The sequence below is a fragment of the Amyelois transitella genome, chromosome 5 (assembly GCF_032362555.1).
Source record: "Amyelois transitella isolate CPQ chromosome 5, ilAmyTran1.1, whole genome shotgun sequence".
Taxonomy (NCBI): domain Eukaryota; kingdom Metazoa; phylum Arthropoda; class Insecta; order Lepidoptera; family Pyralidae; genus Amyelois; species Amyelois transitella.
In genome coordinates, this window is record NC_083508.1 from 8,412,239 (window position 1) to 8,430,564 (window position 18,326).

Genomic DNA, 18,326 nt, shown 5'->3' on the forward strand with positions numbered 1-18,326 from the left:
GACAGGTTGCTAGCCCATCGCCTAAAAAAGAATCCCTTTTACGACATCAATGGGAAAGAGATGGAGTGGTCCTATTCTTTTTTTGTACTGGTGCCGGGAACCACACGGCATTTTATATCCGAAAGTATTTTATATCAAGGAGACCCTATGCATACCCCAAGACTGCTAGTTCTGTTATCGGCGCCAGCTAGGGCACTCGCGAAAATTAAATCTCTATTAAAATTTCAGAAAAGGGACCGAACTTTTATCTGTTATGAACTTTGGTGACATTTTACGAAGAGTTATTAACGTCTTATCTTTCACAGTTTTCTAAAGAGTAAATTAAACTTAGACTGTGCCTTTGTATGATGCAGAAACGGCAAGTTTTACCCTTTTTCCGAATTCTCTCTCTCTATTGTTTTCTTAATAATTATTTAGGTAATGACCTACATTATTACAAAATAAAGAAGTGGCTGCATTGCTGTATTTCGTGCCTTTGAACATAGTAAGAGCCTGCAGACTACTGGGGAACCATTTGACAGTCCAGAAAACCAACTTTTATGTTGCGTAAGATGTGATATTTTTGCTGATGGTCTTAAAACTGAAGACGCTGTAGACAAAGTGAGGGAAAAGTATCAAAAAAGGGACACAGTCTCTTAAACACTGTCGGAAGGTGCAACTGGGAACTCGCAAAAATGAGAGAAAGAGAATATTAAACCTTGTTGGTAGGTAAACAATATACCCGACAAAAATAATTTAATGTTAAATGTATAGTGGTGCGCAACTAAGTTCTCGCTGTTTTTCTTTAAAAGTTAAATTTTATTCTACAAAAAAATATACATACGAACTTATCGAAATTTTTTCCATCGCTTGCCACAACTTTCTTCCATCTTTCTGACAAAGCACAAATACCTTCACGATAAAATTGTTTGTCTTTTGATTCTATCCACGAATCAAGCCATTTTTTGATTTCTTCATGTGAGCAGAACTCCTGATCAGCGAGACCATGTGCCATCGATCGAAACAAGTAATAATCTGAAGGCGCGATATCTGGGGAATATGGCGGGTGGGATAGGATGTCCCATTTGAGCGTTTCCAAGTAGGTTTTAACAGGTTTGGCATCATGAGGCCGAGCGTTGTCATGGAGTAAAATAACTTTTTCGTGCCTTTGCTGGTATTGTGGCCGTTTTTCGCGTAGTGTTCGACTCAATCGCATTAATTGAGTTCGATATCGTTCCCCAGTGATAGTTTCACTTGGTTTCAACAATTCATAATAAATAACGCCTAACTGGTCCCTACAAATACACAGCATAACCTTCGCAGCGTGTATATTCGGCCGAGCCAATGACGTGGACGCATGACCAGGCAGTCCCCACAACTTCCTTTTCTTTGGATTGCTGTAGTGAATCCACTTTTCATCGCCCGTCACGATTCGGTGAAGAAAACCTTTCCTTTTCTGCCTCTGGAGCAGTTGTTCGCAGGCGAAATAACGACGCTCGACGTCCCTTGGCTTCAAATCATAAGGAACCCATGTTCCTTGCTTTTGAATCATTCCCAACGTATGCAATTGCTTCGAAATGGCTTGGCGAGTTACTCCTAATGCTAAAGCAAGCTCTTGTCGCATTTGACATGCATCCTCGTCGAGCAGTTTCATCAATTCAGCGTCTTCAAAAGTTTTTGGCCTTCCTTCACGTGGACTGTCCTAAACATCAAAATCACCGTCTTTGAAGCGACGAAACCAGTCACGGCACGTTGTCTCACTTATAACTCCGTTCCCGTAAACTTTTTTCAGCTCTAGATGTGCTTTGGCTGCTGTTTTCTTTGAATGAAATAAGAAAACTAACACTTCCCGCAAATGACCATTTTTCGGCACAAAATCGGACATGTTCATTCAAATAAAAGAATATAACGCCGCAATGGAATCACGATTTTGTTGAAACCACTTGTTCACTGAATGTCTAAGCTACCGCTATGATACTTTGATGCGTAAAAAATGGCTTCACTTCACTTTTAGAGCCATCTATCGATAAACAGCGAGAACTTAGTTGCGCACCTAATATATCTAACATTAATTTTAGAATCACATTTTACGTCCACACAAATTCAAAGGATGATTAAGAACGAGAATGTAAATTATAATTTCAGATTAATAAAACTTAACTTATACTTAACCGCTATCCATCCAGGCAGTAACATGGGTATTTTGAAAATAGTCATAGAAAAATGTCATGAACGTAAAAAGAGGAACCTAGATCAGCGTAAGAATTCAAAATAGAATACTCAATTCAGGAAGTATTCAAGAGTACAAAAATTCAATTTACAATTTCAACACTTTTACAAATAACTGAGTTATAAAAATAATTAAAACGAGTTCTAAAACAATTATAAAAAAATTAAATGAAAAGCAACTGAAGCCGGGCGTAAATTACTCAGTATTGTTGTCGGTGGCAAGCGGTAAAAGTTAATTAAATAAAAATATCAGTGTTGAAGTGTTCAACACCAATCTGCCAACATTGAACGCTAATAAGGTTGTCGTTTAGAAAGCTTTAGTAGTGCTGTGCCACGCTTCGGACTCAAACCTATGAGACTATTTTAGTTAACTCTTATAAAATGATTCTTTAAACGCAGTTTCAACCCTTCTTCCTCCTGGTGACAGTCTCGGTTACATCCTCACCAGTGGGGAGGACTCAAGGGTGCATCCTTGACCTATGGTATTGGATCCTGGATTGGGTGAGTCAGGTTTTTACACGAAGCGACTACCATCTGACATCCGCAACCTCTTCAGGGGAATTATATTGGATAATGGAGAATCTTCAGGGGAATTATATTTAGTTGTCTAAAAGTGCAGGTTTCCTTGCGATTTTACCCTCATCGTAAGAGCATCGGTTAGTACTTAACCCTACAATGCATGATTTTTTTAAATGTTGTCATTAAAATATATGTGGTTCTATATAGCGTCTAGACATAATAAATGATAATAATAATAATAAAAAAATATTATTTAAGAAGATATTTATTTTTTTAAATCTGTTCCATATGTGGTACAGTATGCATTAACACTAATATTTGGCTCATAATCAGGAACAATGAACATAATCATATATTTAGTTTTCAAGTTACAGTTACTCTACTTATTGATGAAATTTATAAAAACAATTGTTGTCTTTGTTCAAACACAACTCAACACGACACTTTTCGCAAAATATATAAGTTTTCCCTTTACATTGTGGATATTTACAGCGTTGTCTTTTCTGGTTCCATATAGGCAGATGATCAAATTTATCCAGTCTGACATCTCGAGGGGGAAGGATTGCTGCATTTCTTTTTTTCTTCTTCTCCAACGCGTCGTCAGTGGCAGAAGGCGGTCTTCCTCTTTTTTTTTGTAATGATGGTCCACACATACAAAGACTTTTAGCGATTTCCAGTTTGAAATCTTTTAATTTAATCGCACTTGGCTCATTCTTCTGTTCTCCCACCCTCTTATTTAGAAGCCAGCTATTTATTGTGGCAATGTCTAGAAAATGGTAAAACAAACGCAGATACCATTTTCTAGTACGCATTCTTATTTTGTATTTTCCAAGAAAGGAGTCTAACAAATCCACTCCCCCCATATGCTGATTGTAGATTTTTACTATTTTAGGACAATCCACTTCAATGTATTTTTTTTGTTTCTTGCAATACCGGCTAACCTTTTCAATGGGCTGTTGCCCTACAAAAGATGAAGACAAAACTACAGGCTTATTATCATACCACATCACTGTGCCAACTTCCGTGCCATCTACATCAGCTACCCATTCTTCTGAATGGCCTCGTTCTGTTTTAGTACTCTTCAAGTCTTTCAGGGATGGGATTTTCAAATCTTTGCCCAGTCGACCTTTGTTTACCGTTCCAAGTGACTGGATACCTTGCTTCGAAAGGAAAGAAATAAGTTCAGCTGAAGTGTAGTAATTATCGAAAAATAATTTATATTGTTGGTATCTCGGAATAGTTCGTGCTAGGCGAACTACTATATTACTACTTGCACCCAAGTCAGGCTCATTAGCATATCTCAAGTCAGAATTATTTTCCATTCCAGAGTATATCTCGAAGTCATATGCCATGCCTCTATCGTCACAAAGCACGAGAAGCTTATATCCCCATTTGTGCGGTTTATTGGGAAGATATTGACGTAGGAAATTTGCAGCTTTTGTTGCGCACATCTGTTCGTCCACTGATAACGTCTCCTTCTTAGGTATATTCTGGCATTTCTTTTTTAGGGTTTCTAGTAATGGCCTTATTTTATGAAGGCGATCATGTCCTGGGTGGCCTGATGGTACTTGTAAGGAGTTGTCGTTGAAGTGCAAGAACTGTCTTATCTTTTCAAAATGATTCACGGTCATAGTCTCTCTTACTAAAGGTATACCTAACTCAGATTCCCAGTACATTCGTGTATTAGGCAAAGGAGCAACGCTCATGAGCAAACATACACCTAAAAACTTTTTTAGATTGTATGTGGTAATACAGAAGGGTTTAGATGGGTCTTTTTGTATGCTGAATTTATGCATTTCTTCAACTATGTGATTTAGTAGGTCATCATCAAAAAAATATGAAAAATATTGCAATGGAGTATCGAAAGTTGTGATTGGCGATTCTAAAACTGTATGTCCAGAAAATTGGGGATGTTCAGCCTGTAAAGATTTCTTTTTCCATATTAAATTTCTTTTCTTTCTTTCCGAAATCCGATTTCTGGTAACTGGCATAGTGATAGAACTTCTACTTTGGCGTGATGACGTACTTGGCTTTGAAATGTTGGGTCGAGGATTTATTTCGGCGGAGGAGTTGTTTTCGGCGAGGGTAGTACTACAGTTAGTAGAAGATGATGGTGCATACCTGGTAGGCTCAATATCATTTTCAGAGTCACTATCTGCACTCATTTGGTTCAAGTTTTCCCTGATTCTCGCCATGTCATCATCACTTTCCGCACTTGAAAAGTCTAGACCGTCTTCACTCCCTGAGGGTATATTTAAATACTGCTCAATATACTCGTCAGATAATACCTTCTTCGCCATAATCTGTAATGAAATCAAACCGAAACAACATATTAGAAGTGAATTAATGCATGGTGTACCATATCTGGAACATTTAAATAAGTTGGTATTTTTACATAAAATAGTAATATTAAAAAAAAATATTACTTACCTTCGTTTATTATACACTGTTTCTAATGTAAATATATTTTTATCCGCTTCAAAATCTTACAAAAACTATTTTATTTAGATTTTTCAATTTACGTAAAACACGAACTCGCATCGATCATTCAAACTCTGTAAGAATCACAACATTATTCGATAGCTAACGCCATCTAGTGACATTTGCAATTACTAAATCGTTGCTAAGTGTTTAAAGATTATTCCGTCGGTCGATAAATGTTGCTACGTATCTTTAAACGAACAGTAGACTTATTTATTTTATCTGTACCAGATGTGGAACTGTATGCGCTGTAGGGTTAAACTTGAATCTGGTGTAAGGCATTACATAAAACATTTATCAGAGCTTGTTTAAAAAAACAAGAAATAGGCTTTTTACAACACTAAGCTTCGTCCACGGCTCGAAAAGATTCCAATTCATTGTCACGACTCGATTTGATTGGACGTGCTTTGATACCGATAGCTGGGATTGTGAATTTTAATATTTTTTTACTCCCCTCATATTCGATTCTATCCGCTGCGGTTTTGCGATATTTATGACGTTTCGTTTTGTTTTGGCAAATGCCAGCTAGAGTATTCGGATGTAAAAACAAATGTTGCCGTTTATTTATTGACTTTCTATAGCCGCGCATTGGTATAAACGCTTGTTTTTTTTCAGTTTATGCAATTTAATATTCATGCGAAACTGGCATTCATATCCGCAAAATCATTCACACTCTTTCTCTGATCTAAGCATATTTCCGATTGTATTCGCAAGTAAGTTTGCAAACGATATGTGGTGTTATATAGTTGTCAAAATTTTTACAGTCTACTTGCGATGCCTGGCTGTTTTTGCCCTTATCTTTTCTTTGTAGTTTCTTTTTGTAATCTATATCTATATATATGTACCTAAACCTTAAAAACCTAAACTTTTATTTTCAAACTAAGTTTCGCCGTAGCTTTTTACTACGCCAAGTAAAAATCTTATCGATGTCAAATATTATCGCTAGATGGCAGTCATATACATAATAATTCCCGGGCCTTTATCCAGAGAAGCGAAATAGAACGTTATCTAGTACATTTGCCTAAAAAGTTGCAGAACTTAATAGGAAGGAAGACTTGAAGATAATAAGAATCTATGCATATTTTCATTTTTACACATATAAAAAAAGGAAGAAAAAAAATAGAATTATATAAAAACAGCAGAAAGTCATGAGGGCATGACATTATTCTTCGAGTCGGCGCATCGTGACGATTCATTCATTATGCGGTTTGAATGCGATCTGCTTGGATAAAGCGGCTCTAATTATTTCCGTATCTTCCCCGTCATCGAAATGCGTTTAAAAGTACCGATTCAACACTGAGAGTAATATTGATTTTCACATTTTGTGAAGGAAAGAAAGAAAAAATAGAACCAGGAAAATTTTATTTTTAAAGCTGTAAAAAGTAATGTTTAAAAAAATCATGATGAAAAAATTGCAATATAACATTTCTAAATAACTAACTCCATTAACATGAGATGCTGTAACTATCCTTCACGTATCTCATAAACATCAAACATTATATTTTCAATTTCATACCGGTGTATTTATCAAAATAAACTAGTCATCACTTTTCAAATTAATCACAAGACAGGTGCGACTCCCAAACTATGCACCACAATGATATCTATCATTGCGACTTGGTAGTTCGAGATAGAATCTCGTTCCACCCATAGTACGAGTATGTAATACGAAATATATACTCGATTGTATTTTCTGCAAATAAATGTTAATTTGCTTGCTTGCTCGATTTCAAGAAAAATATTTATTTGCACAGGCATTAAAGTTATTTGTGATTAAGAATTAACGAGGAATAAAATAATGAGAAAAAGAAAGATATAATAAAATATTTCTACACCATGAACTATCTTTACAAACACATTGAATCAGTGCTCGAACTATGCATGTATTAAACAAACATTTACAGCACTTTTATTTAGGCCAAAGTTCAGACATTTATTGACACCGTTGGCAAAAATAACTCTGTTTATGTACTGCATAGAATATACAACATTTGGAGAATTGGCTCCACAGCGCTGACTGTGTTTGTCAAGTACATATTACGCTTCGACGAGCTATCCACTTGTTCTATTCATTTTGTTCTAGCAATAAGTGAGCTCTTATTGCTATTGCAGACACTGCATATCTATTGCACTAAATTCCCAAGCAACTTTAAAGATATCCCTATATTAATTACCGTAAAGACGTGAAGAAATTAATAAAAAAGTTATTTTCTATTACTTAGCCAAACGGATTTAAATCGTGTACCGTTTGCGCGTGTAGCTTTTCTTCAGTTCTACGTTTCATCATTTATTTTAAGCAGATAACATAGCTTCTTGAATAAACAGTTAAGTCAACGTGAGTACTTTATCTTAATTTATTACTATATTTATCGTCGACCTCCTGGTATTAGTTTGTGATGCGTCCTCACCTCACCTGTTTGGAAAAGAGCAAGACCACAATTTTGGTTTTAGAAATCAGATTTTTATACGAAATGCCCTATGCAACCTTTGCACGTAAACCTAACCCATATTGAAATATGGTTGACTTCACTGTCATCATTCTTTCATATCTTAATATGGGAACTAATTTTAAACACAAAATCGTTAAAACGTAGACTTCTATATTTTCCTGAAATGGCCAATTTAACAGACCAAACGCTACGCTGCTGAGTTAAAAGAGTATTCAGGCTAATTGGACATCGTAATTGAACATGCGTTTTGTCAGCTCTTTCAGCTGTTTGTGGCACATTTGTTTTGCTGTCCTCGTCATAAATATTCGCTGAATTTGTTCAAATAAATTGAATACATTTTGTCGACGCTCAATTGGTTTTACTTATAACTGTCACGTTCGTTTAATATAAAGTTTTGAGTGTACTCATAAATTCTAGTTTGATTTGAGAAATGAAAGAGGTCTAGTTAAAGATATTTTCCTCAAAATAATGGGTTATAAATCAATTTTAATCGAGACTTTACATCTTTCCAGCTTATTCCCAATTTCGCTGGAAGGATGTAATGTCAATCTCTCTCTCTTCTGGAAGGTCCAGGCTTGTCCACGATCCTGCTGGTAGTATGGCATGCTTATCGCTTCGGATCACACATTCAGAAGCCTGAATGTGCAGGTTTCCTGAGATATGTTTCCTCAGAATAAGACGATCGACTAGTAATCAAACTAATATAAATACGTCAGAAAAGAGTCGCTGAACATGGACGCAGTAGGATTAAATGACTTTATTTTCCACGTTCCTTTCTCGTAATCATTTGACTATCGAGCGATGTTGTCATCACTACTAACTGTCAGGGATATAAAACCACAAGGTCATCCAACTAAAAAATATTATACAAGTTCATAAACACTCAAGAACCTGTTACTATAACACTAAATTGTACACAAAACCTAATAATTCCCAACACATAACACTTCAAACTAAACGTACACTACTATCGACACTGAAACTCACACACAAAATTAAAAAGACCACAGAAATCAAGATGCTGTGTGTCAGTTTAAAAAAGATACGTAATATATATTAGAAATTTGACTTCCGTAATTTTTTTTAAATAAGGTTCCAGTTGTTTTTGGATAAAAGGTGATTGTTTTTACATATATTTTGTTAATTATGATATTCACATATTAAATAAAAGTACTCCAACTGCAAGTGACTTTTAAAAACCTTTTGCTGGTCCATTCTATTTTCATTACAAACCTTTTATTAACTAAAGTCAACTACAAAAACGGACGACTCTAAAAATTCAGAGACGCGTTTACTTCTCCGTCCTCTCTGTTTTACGTTACAAGTCATATTAATTTGCGCGCGACGTCGAAGTGTTAGTTCCAAAAGTTACCATACCAAAGTGAAGCTTACAAAGCATTGCAGGCACAGGCACAAAGCGGTATAGCCACGTTATAAATGCAATTTGTTGGGCCCTATTTAATTTTCACCAAACGGCGCTGCTTTAATTAACCAAAGGTTGTTTTGAAACGCTCAAACTGAAATCTTGGGTAAATGAATTTATCAATTGATATTTCAATATGGTAAGGAAGTTCCGAACAAGGAAATGTTAAATAGGAAAAATGCAAACAGTGGTGGTAATTTAATGATAAGACTTAATTTGGAAATATTTAATACAGAAATTTTGTTGTGAAAAGATTTATACAGTCTATCCTAATAGTCTTATGAGTTGCACCATGGTTAGGCAAGTATTATAACGGACCCAAAAGAGTGATTATTTGACCTTGATATAATAATGATGTATTATTTGAAATGTAACATGTTAAATGAAAAATTTATACTTATAGTTCTACTATAACTAAAGTTAAGGTACAAAAAATTCATCCGGCTTAGATTACTCTCCCACTGAATTGGTTATAAAGGATAACACGGAAGAAAGTTTCAACGTTTATTGTCACAGTTTCCAATTCGCCGGGTTTCATTCGTGGGAACATAGTAAGAAGTACCTAGAGTGAGCTGTTTTAAAGAATCTTTTCAGAAAGCGTGCGGGCCGTGATTGGAGCAGTGGAGCGCCATGCGGAAGTGAACCAAGCTATACGGTTTTCTGAAAACGTTGTACTCAAACGTTCTTAGCTTTTAGTTTTCTCTTTTAGCTTGGTAATGGTATATTCATGTCGGATTTTTATTTGTTTCTGTATGTATCTTCTGAGGCCGATGAAAATATTAAAGTAATTGTTTTAACCAAAAACTATAATTTAATAATAAAGGCAGAGTGTTTCAGGCATAGACGTAGAAAAAAGATGGACAGAGTTATACTATACGGCAAAATAAAGCACCAATATTATGCCCACTGTTTAATACACGTGTCACGCCCACACTCTCACTTATGAAGATCATATATGCAATATGCATAGATTATCTCCAATCAAAAAAAATGCCTGCATTTCGATGCTACACTTTCTTTTCAAGCCAAACTACATCTGCCTTTTTTCCTTCTTCAATGGATTCAGGATAAACCTAAAATTTTCATCTCTCAATGGTAGAATAGAGATTCAAATAGACAGACAGGATGTTAGCCCATCACCTATAAGAAGAATCCCAATCTCTGGTCACCTTTTACGACATCCATGTGAACGCGATGGAGTCCTATATGTTTCTTATTAGTACACGTCACAGTGAGCGCAGAGGTATAAGATCTTTTTTTTTATTGTTGCCTTTTCAAGTTTACATTTTGAAGTATCAATTTTGTGTTAGGTAGAGATTTGCTACGTATGTTGCCATCATCAAAAATGTTGATGGTGCTTTGCGAATTTTGTTTTACCCAATAATGATAGAATAATATCGCTAATTTAAAACGATTAATTTACAGATACATAAAAATTGGTTTGAATTTGTGTTGCTCTATAGTTATTGTCTTTCTTCATAAAAGAGCTTATTGAATAGTTTAATGTAGGCCCTCAATGGATATTTTTATCCTTAACTTATGCAATTTTATGCTCTATGTCATTGTTGATGTTTTATATGATTTGTATATCACATCGGCATTGTTAAGCCTATGTAGTTCTCATTCAGAATCCAGAGGCCTCTTTCCAAAGACGTCTATTGTACAGCCCTTTTCAGACTTCAATTTAATTCCATTCCTTTCTCCACACCTTGAATCATGAGCTATGGAAAAGGTCTTGAGTAGAGCGTGATTGAAAACTACAATGTGTGGATCAAATAAAGCAAGGCACCATAAATTCGATTCGCTAAACAGTTAAAATGCCGTTTTTTGAGAAGAATATAGTGAATCGAAAAGAGACAATGTCTTGTATAAATTTTGCTAAATAAAAATTTCCAGCACAAGATTAATTTAAAAAACTATCTCATTCATTTTGAATATAATTTATGTCTCCTATGGGAAATATAATTTTAATCTAGAGCGACTATATTAACTCAACCTTGTCATAGATTAATCTTATTAATTCTGTTATTGTCTTGAAACATCGATCTAGACGAACAATGTATATTAAAAATGTATATTTTTTTCATTCATTCATATAATCACGTCTGTATCCCTTGCAGGGTAGACAGAGCCAGCATTCTTGAAATACAGATACTTTCGGCTGATACGCTTAATATTAAATAATATCAATTATTAGTTTATTTGTTTAAGTTTAGTGAAAATATGTAATTTATAATAATGATCCATGTTTAATATTAATAAAAAATGATCCTAGAGTCCTAGAATCCTATCCTTTAAAAATTTATGAAAATGTGTTGATTTAAAGCACAAAAGTGTACGAAATAAATTATAATCCTAAAGACTAAAACTGTTCTTGCAACAAAAGCGTAAGTTGTGCAATTATCCGCTGATTAGTTGTACATTTACCGTGAAGAATATCTTAACAATGCACACAACCAGATCTATTCTTAACTAAAATGTCAGCGGAGAGAGCAAATACGAACAATGGGATGAAGACAGTAATCGCTTTAAATATAGATCAATATTATTCTCTCGCCAGAGAAATACACGACCGTGAAAGAACAAAGTGGATGCTGATTTGTAGCCATTCCCTTCGTCGCATGCACTGTCTAGCTCTTATAGAGAATGCATTATATCTACACATACTAATACATTGTGAAACAAAGACACAGCGAGCAAAAAGAGCAAGCTGGCGTGTGCCCAACCAACTGTAGTCGCGTCTTGTTTCATACGTCACATTAATTAAGCATTAGATAGAATCTTGCTGGGTATAGTTACCCACGAGAAGTTAGTTACACATCCAGTCTCAGAAAACGATACTGAACATATAAGCGGGTGGAAACTGAAAACCTTCTTATGCTGGGAGTTTTGTAGCTGACTGTACATGTAAGATGTTACTATAAAGTCTTAGAAGGATCACAGACTTCAGATAAACCACGTCCAGGCGTTTGTATTTTATAGTAAGTGGATCACAATTTATATGACAAAGAGTTAAATGAAGAATGTAGAAGTGTAATTATTTTCAAACCGCAGGCGTTGAAGAACTATTGTATTTATAAATAAATAACCTATACAAATAAAACCACAAAAGGTATCATTTTATTAAAGAATTTTTAATAAAAACAAATAATTTTATTGAATAGATTTACCAGTTTAAGAAGACATCGAAATGTACTTCGTGGCGAAAGGTACGAATTGCACTGTAGATAGTATTATTTTACTTTATTGTGACAATTACAAGTTGTAATGGACTTGATGCTAATAGCATTATGTAACAGTCTACCATTACTTGTCTTCTTATTATTGAAACGGTAAAAAAAAAAACATTTTAAATTACAAATCTGCGTCCAGCTGTTTAAAAGACTTCAGTACATTTATGCTAAATATATTTAAAAATTTAGCATTAATCTTTTCTGGACAGACATCTCTTATTTTAAATTAGGTTAAAATCATGAAACCGTCGAGGTTAATGCGGCGTGCCTATCATCTTATGATTTGCGGTCGCAGGTGCGTCACCTTAAATTTTCAGAGTTTTTAGAACTGGGTGGCCCAGCTGATATTATCTAATGACTTGTGTTTAATTAACTATTTATTCTTTATTATTAATTATTCCTATGAACTTTTTGTCATTCATCATAAAACTCTGTAATTTTTTAATTGGTTTTATCTGACATAAAAATAATCCTTTAACGGGATTAATTTTCCTTTCAAATTTTTTCTTTAAATCTTCAATTTAAAATGAATTTACTTAAAGTTACCTACATCATGTATTTTTTACTTTTGCTGTTATTTTTTTTACTTACTCTATAGATGTAAAATAAGGTATCTAATTTAAACAGTAGGCAATTCTGTGATAAAATAACTGGATGATGTACTAGTTGTAATAGTGGATGGATGTAATAGTTATAAAACTTTCAAAGGATAGTTTAATAACGGATGACGAATATCTGAGAAATTGATGCGAAAGGAAGAAAGAACGATACTTTCGGTTCGGTGATGATGAAAATAATCAACTTTGATTTTTGAAAACAATCCATAGACTCAAAAATCAGCTTGAAGTTTGTAAGTACGATTCAGTGGCGTAAGTATCTTGAACACCACCAGCACCGAGTAAAAGTAATTAAAGTTTATTGGCCAGGTAATAAGGTCTTATCATTTTGAAATCAACAGACATTAAAACTCTCAATTGCCCCTCGGGCGCTGTAAATCAGAATGGCCAAGAAAGTCCAAGGCATGTGTCTCAATAACGCCTTATACGATGTGCGATAGCTTTCCAGCAATTTTCTACTATTGATGCTCTTATTCTTTTAGCTTTAAGGTTCAAAACTGAAATGCATTGGATGAAGGCCTTCTTCTATTGAAGGTAAGAAAGAGCGATAGATTTCGGCTTCGTCGTTAAGTATTATTGCCGAATAATATGATGATAGTAAAAATTTGAGGTTTATTTTAGTAAAGTTGATAAAAGCTTTTTCCGTAACTATTCTTCAGAGGCCCTATTCTATCATCAGTAGTTGGATATCCTTACTTATTTTATAACACTCTTTTTCATGAAATAATGATTTAAGAATAAGAGTTGCAGACAGCAACTGTATTTATATTTTATACAATACACATGGTTAAGTATAAATCCCATGACATAAAGAAACTTTGGAAACAGCTAAAATGAATGTATCAGAGCAAGTATAAAAATTATTATAGATGTTAATAAAGTTTACATTCAATATGTAAAAGTCGATTTATCATTTTGATTCTGAAGCATAAAAATACTATAGTGCACGAGTGAGCTTCTGGGACTAAAATAAAAGACCAGAATATCTGGCTTCTACAATGTTGCAACAGTTGAACTTGTACAGAGCTAAGACAGTGGGCGGGGCCAGCTATTTACATGGACACAAAGTAGAGAGAAATCAGAGCTATGTGTACTTTTTTTTCTTCCTGGCGTTAATCCTTGCCTCTCTGGAGATGAGCCCGGAGTGTGCCTTTTAACTATGATCTTGGGTTGAATAAGTCACGTATTTATATGAAGTGTATCTTCTATCTTGTAAAATATAGTATATCTTCATGTACGTAATACTTACACAGAATCGCTATGAGACAAATGAAAAAATATTACAACTGGTTGGAATCAGGTCACCAGCATGTCTGCTATGTATTTGGACTTTTAAAGCTATTTTTAACTGCGGAAAGTATTTACACTGGAGAACAACGAAATGATGCATAGATTTATACTCTCCATGTTTTGTGACAAAAGGGTCAGCCGGTCCTTGCTATCTGCCTGATTTACAGCGGCATTCAATTGTTAGCGTTGTATCAACAGATGCCACCACCAAATTGATAGTTAGCCAGCTTATTGTTCCAGTTATTCATGTCTGGAACATAAAATTTAATACGTTAACCTAAGATAATATACGAATGTGCAATTAATTCGATATTCATAGCCGTGGTTTCAAATCAGGCGGAAATCGTTTCGTATTTAACCACCTACCAAGCATACCCTCGTCTAGATCGTGGTCATAGATGGAACCAGGGATTGACTCTTGAGAATTAATATTGTTCATAGTCTTTTGTGAAATTTGACATACCTAAATAAAATTTTAGTCAAGAAAAATTCAAATATGTTGAATTCTGTCAGTTGTCTTGAAAAACCCAAAAATTTCGTGCTGCACAAAAGCTAGTTCCAAAATAAATCCGTTTTTATAAACATTCGTTTGAACCAAAAGCCGTATACGGATTTAAATTTCAAAATAGAGGGAAAAACTATTGGAGCGCGGCTAAGCCACCAATGCTTAAAAGTAAAATAGAATTCAAGTATTATTTACATCGCTTTGATGCCGATGGCTTTAAAACATATAAATGTATTTAAAGTGTAGAAAAGGTTTCATTCAACGCAGTTTCTCGTCAAACTAGGCTGCGTTTTTCTTTGGCGGCGTTCTAGGAAGCTGCCATGTATGTAAACATGGTACGATTTATGCGCAGTTTGAGAAGCTTTCGTTCTTTGTTTCAGGTAATGACCCCGCTTTCATCTCGACCTCAATGGCGCAAGCAAAGACTTCAGATACTGCCGTCGCAGCCTGCCTAAGACTTACGGATGTATTTACCTATGGATATTATACTGGACATTTACTGTGAAGACTTAAGTTTTGTGAACTTTAAGGTGTATGTATATTGACAAATTTTAAGTGGGAAGTGATACTGCGTCAGTCCTGCTATCGGTTCTTTTACAATAGGTTGCATTTGTGGCTAATCAATCAGATCATGTTATTACAAACATTGACATAGTTGAATAAAAGTTACGCAAAATTTTATGAACTAATAGAATAAAAATATTTAACACCTATCTCGTAACACGTGAGTAAACAATCTTGACCTCTGTATCTTGAAAGATACGTACGTAAAGTACAATGAAGATTGTAGGGAGGGACTTACCGTCACTAGCCGTTCTCACAGTAATGACCCTATAACGGCCTGCCTTATTATTTATGTTGTGTTGCTGAGAACGGCATAATAGTACCATAAGAATGAAATAAATTCCCGCAACTTTGAGTTCTTGGCTTCGCTTATTGTGGCGATAGCGCTTATTGTTTCACATTTGTGCAAATATTTCAGACTTTGTGTATTGTACGCACAAAATTATGTTACATTTTCGTGAATACTTGATTTCTTATAGAAATAATACGCTCCTCGGGTTGAATATAAATTGCGTTTTGTATTTATCAAATTAAGAATAACTAAGTTTTTGTCTGTGGACTTACATCGTGTAAGGGTTTCCGAAAATACTTTATAACTTATAAGCAGTGACACCCTAATTGACCTACGTCAGTGATACCTATTCCGTAGTTTTGACTGATTGTTGATATGAATTTTCTTAAACTATATTTTCCACTGCTGAGCAGAATCTCCCATCAGCATAACGTTGGTTTTGTGTAATGCTAAAATTAAAATTTTGACCCATACGCCTTCGGAGTCCTACAAATAATGGAGGAATATTTTACAAACTGGCCTAACTTACTACTTATCATTACGTTTTTCTTAGAAAGACGCTTTTAATAATCCCTAAAAACATAAATAGTAACTAAGTATAACGTACCCAGTGTTCTTACGATGTTCAGACTAAGTCTCCCCCATTACAGTAAAGGTCCTGTACTCTCTTAGCAATAACAATAACAATTAGACAACCTCAAACTTTTAGTTGTATTGTTCTATCAAAATAGTGATTTCGAGGCAAATAGCACAATTTGTGGCGGGTATGGTATTACTGTTCGTCTTTTAATATGAAAAATAATATAATAAACAATTTTCGAGATTTTCATAATTATATAACGTGATGTACATATACACCGTTTTATTCTTATATTGTTACAATGAATACAAAATATTATTAACTCACGTTTTTAGTATAAGGCTCACGTTTTTTTTAACTTCTAAAGATATTTTTCTAAGGATTTCATACTTTAAAAGTAATATTAGAAATAATATTCATTGGAGGCTTCAGATGATCATAAATATCAAAAGCTTTGTTTTATACTATGTATTGAACTGATACGTGTATCATCCGATGAATAAATAAGTTTCTGCTGCACGTGAACGAGCATTCGTAAATTAAATATATTACAGATCGGCCACTGCAGATAATGTGCATTTAAAAGCAGATATTAATTTAGAATGCTTGGTCTCGTTTGATTAACTATTACTTGCATCTCGATAGTTATTATCACAATGAGTTGAGGATGGCCGCAGGCAGGTAGAAAGCCTTTAGGTTTCATGAAAATTGTAGAAACAATGAATGAAAATGAACATACATACATACATAAAATCACGCCTCTTTCCCGGAGGGGTAGGCAGAGACTACCTCTTTCCACTTGCCACGATCCCTGCATACTTCATTTGCTTCACCCACAATCATTACTCTCTTCATGCAAGCATGCATGAAAATGAAATTACCTACAAATTGAAAAATTTGGGAAATTTTTAATTAGAAGAGAATTCTCGCGTTTTTTATTGCGCAAATTTTGACCTTTTGCCAAAGAATTCAAGAAATCATAGTCTGCGTTGACTAATTTCGTTATTTAAGCTGTCATCATTATCGTGCCGTTAATCCCGATGGCATTTTTACCTTTATAGGATATACTCGGGGTATTGTAAACCTGTATTGGCTAAGTCAGACTTTTACACAAAGCGACTCCCAACCTTCACAACCCTTGCATGGGAACTTAATAGATGATGGTAGTGACATATCCATAGTTGCCTGAAGGATTTCTCGCGATGTTTTATGATAATTTTTAATGTCTAAAATAGAGTGAACAATATAAAGACACAAAATGAATACTAAAAAATAGTTTTCCAAGAATTCAAGCAATGTATAGATATTTCTGTTTAATCGACATTTGTGGGGCAGTCGATAGAAAACGTAATGAATATCAGATGAAGCGGTGCGCCGCGAGTCGCGACGCAATCGCTCACTTCATTATCACATGATACTGCAAACTCAATGCATTTTCTTTCTACTTGTTTGATTTATTTTCTATTTATAGAAAACTAATTTCTTCTCTGAATATTAAAAAACAATTGACTTTTTTATGAATTAACGTAGAACCTTTAATAACATATATTATTTATTAATAGAAAAATGCAAAGTGAAAGTTTTAAATCAGTTTTATGGTAGATCGTCTGAAAAGCCCTAAGGAACGAAGCCCCAAGTCATATGTGTTGCTTTGATTATTGCATCATCGCAAATATTAAAAAGCTAACAAAAGTAGAACTTTCTCCTTTATATAATGTGAAATAGGTTGACAATTAATAAGCTTTTGAAAAAAAAAACATTGTCTTTTCGACAAACTATGTAACTAAGAAGTTCTCATGTCAGTTTTTATAAAAAAATTAACTTGATGTTCACAACTTAATTTCTACTTACAAATTAAAATATTGGGGTAGATTATATAATTGGGATATTGTTGTTTCTGTCTACCCCACCAGGGATATAGACGTAACTATATAATTATAATTATAACTATATAACTAACGATCAAGGACCGCACCTAGAAATCCTATAAAGCCAAATACTCGGAAATTTGAGCACAGCACTGGGAACGGTAATAACCGTAAATTGAAATTGTAAGTTCCGATCGTCATTCCTGCTCTTGATGGATGCACAGAGCCTGTCGATCATTTCCTACAGTTTACGCATAATTAGTTGATTGAGATTTCATTCCGGAAATTAAATTCTA

General features: G+C 34.4%; 2 protein-coding genes across 6 annotated transcripts in view; one reads left to right on the plus strand and one right to left on the minus strand.

Moving 5' to 3' along the window:
- The window catches only part of LOC106131844 (RNA-binding protein Musashi homolog Rbp6), a 476,408-nt gene that overhangs the window by 93,246 nt on the left and 364,836 nt on the right, over positions 1-18,326 (plus strand). The gene's annotated exons all lie outside the window — the stretch shown is intronic.
- The window catches only part of LOC132901784 (piggyBac transposable element-derived protein 3-like), a 138,255-nt gene continuing 122,803 nt past the window's right edge, over positions 2,875-18,326 (minus strand). Inside the window, exon 2 of the mRNA XM_060944333.1 lies at positions 2,875-5,469. Within this exon, the coding sequence (XP_060800316.1) occupies positions 3,111-5,027 (1,917 nt within the window). The 5' untranslated portion in view covers positions 5,028-5,469 and the 3' untranslated portion in view covers positions 2,875-3,110. The remainder of the gene's footprint in view (positions 5,470-18,326) is intronic.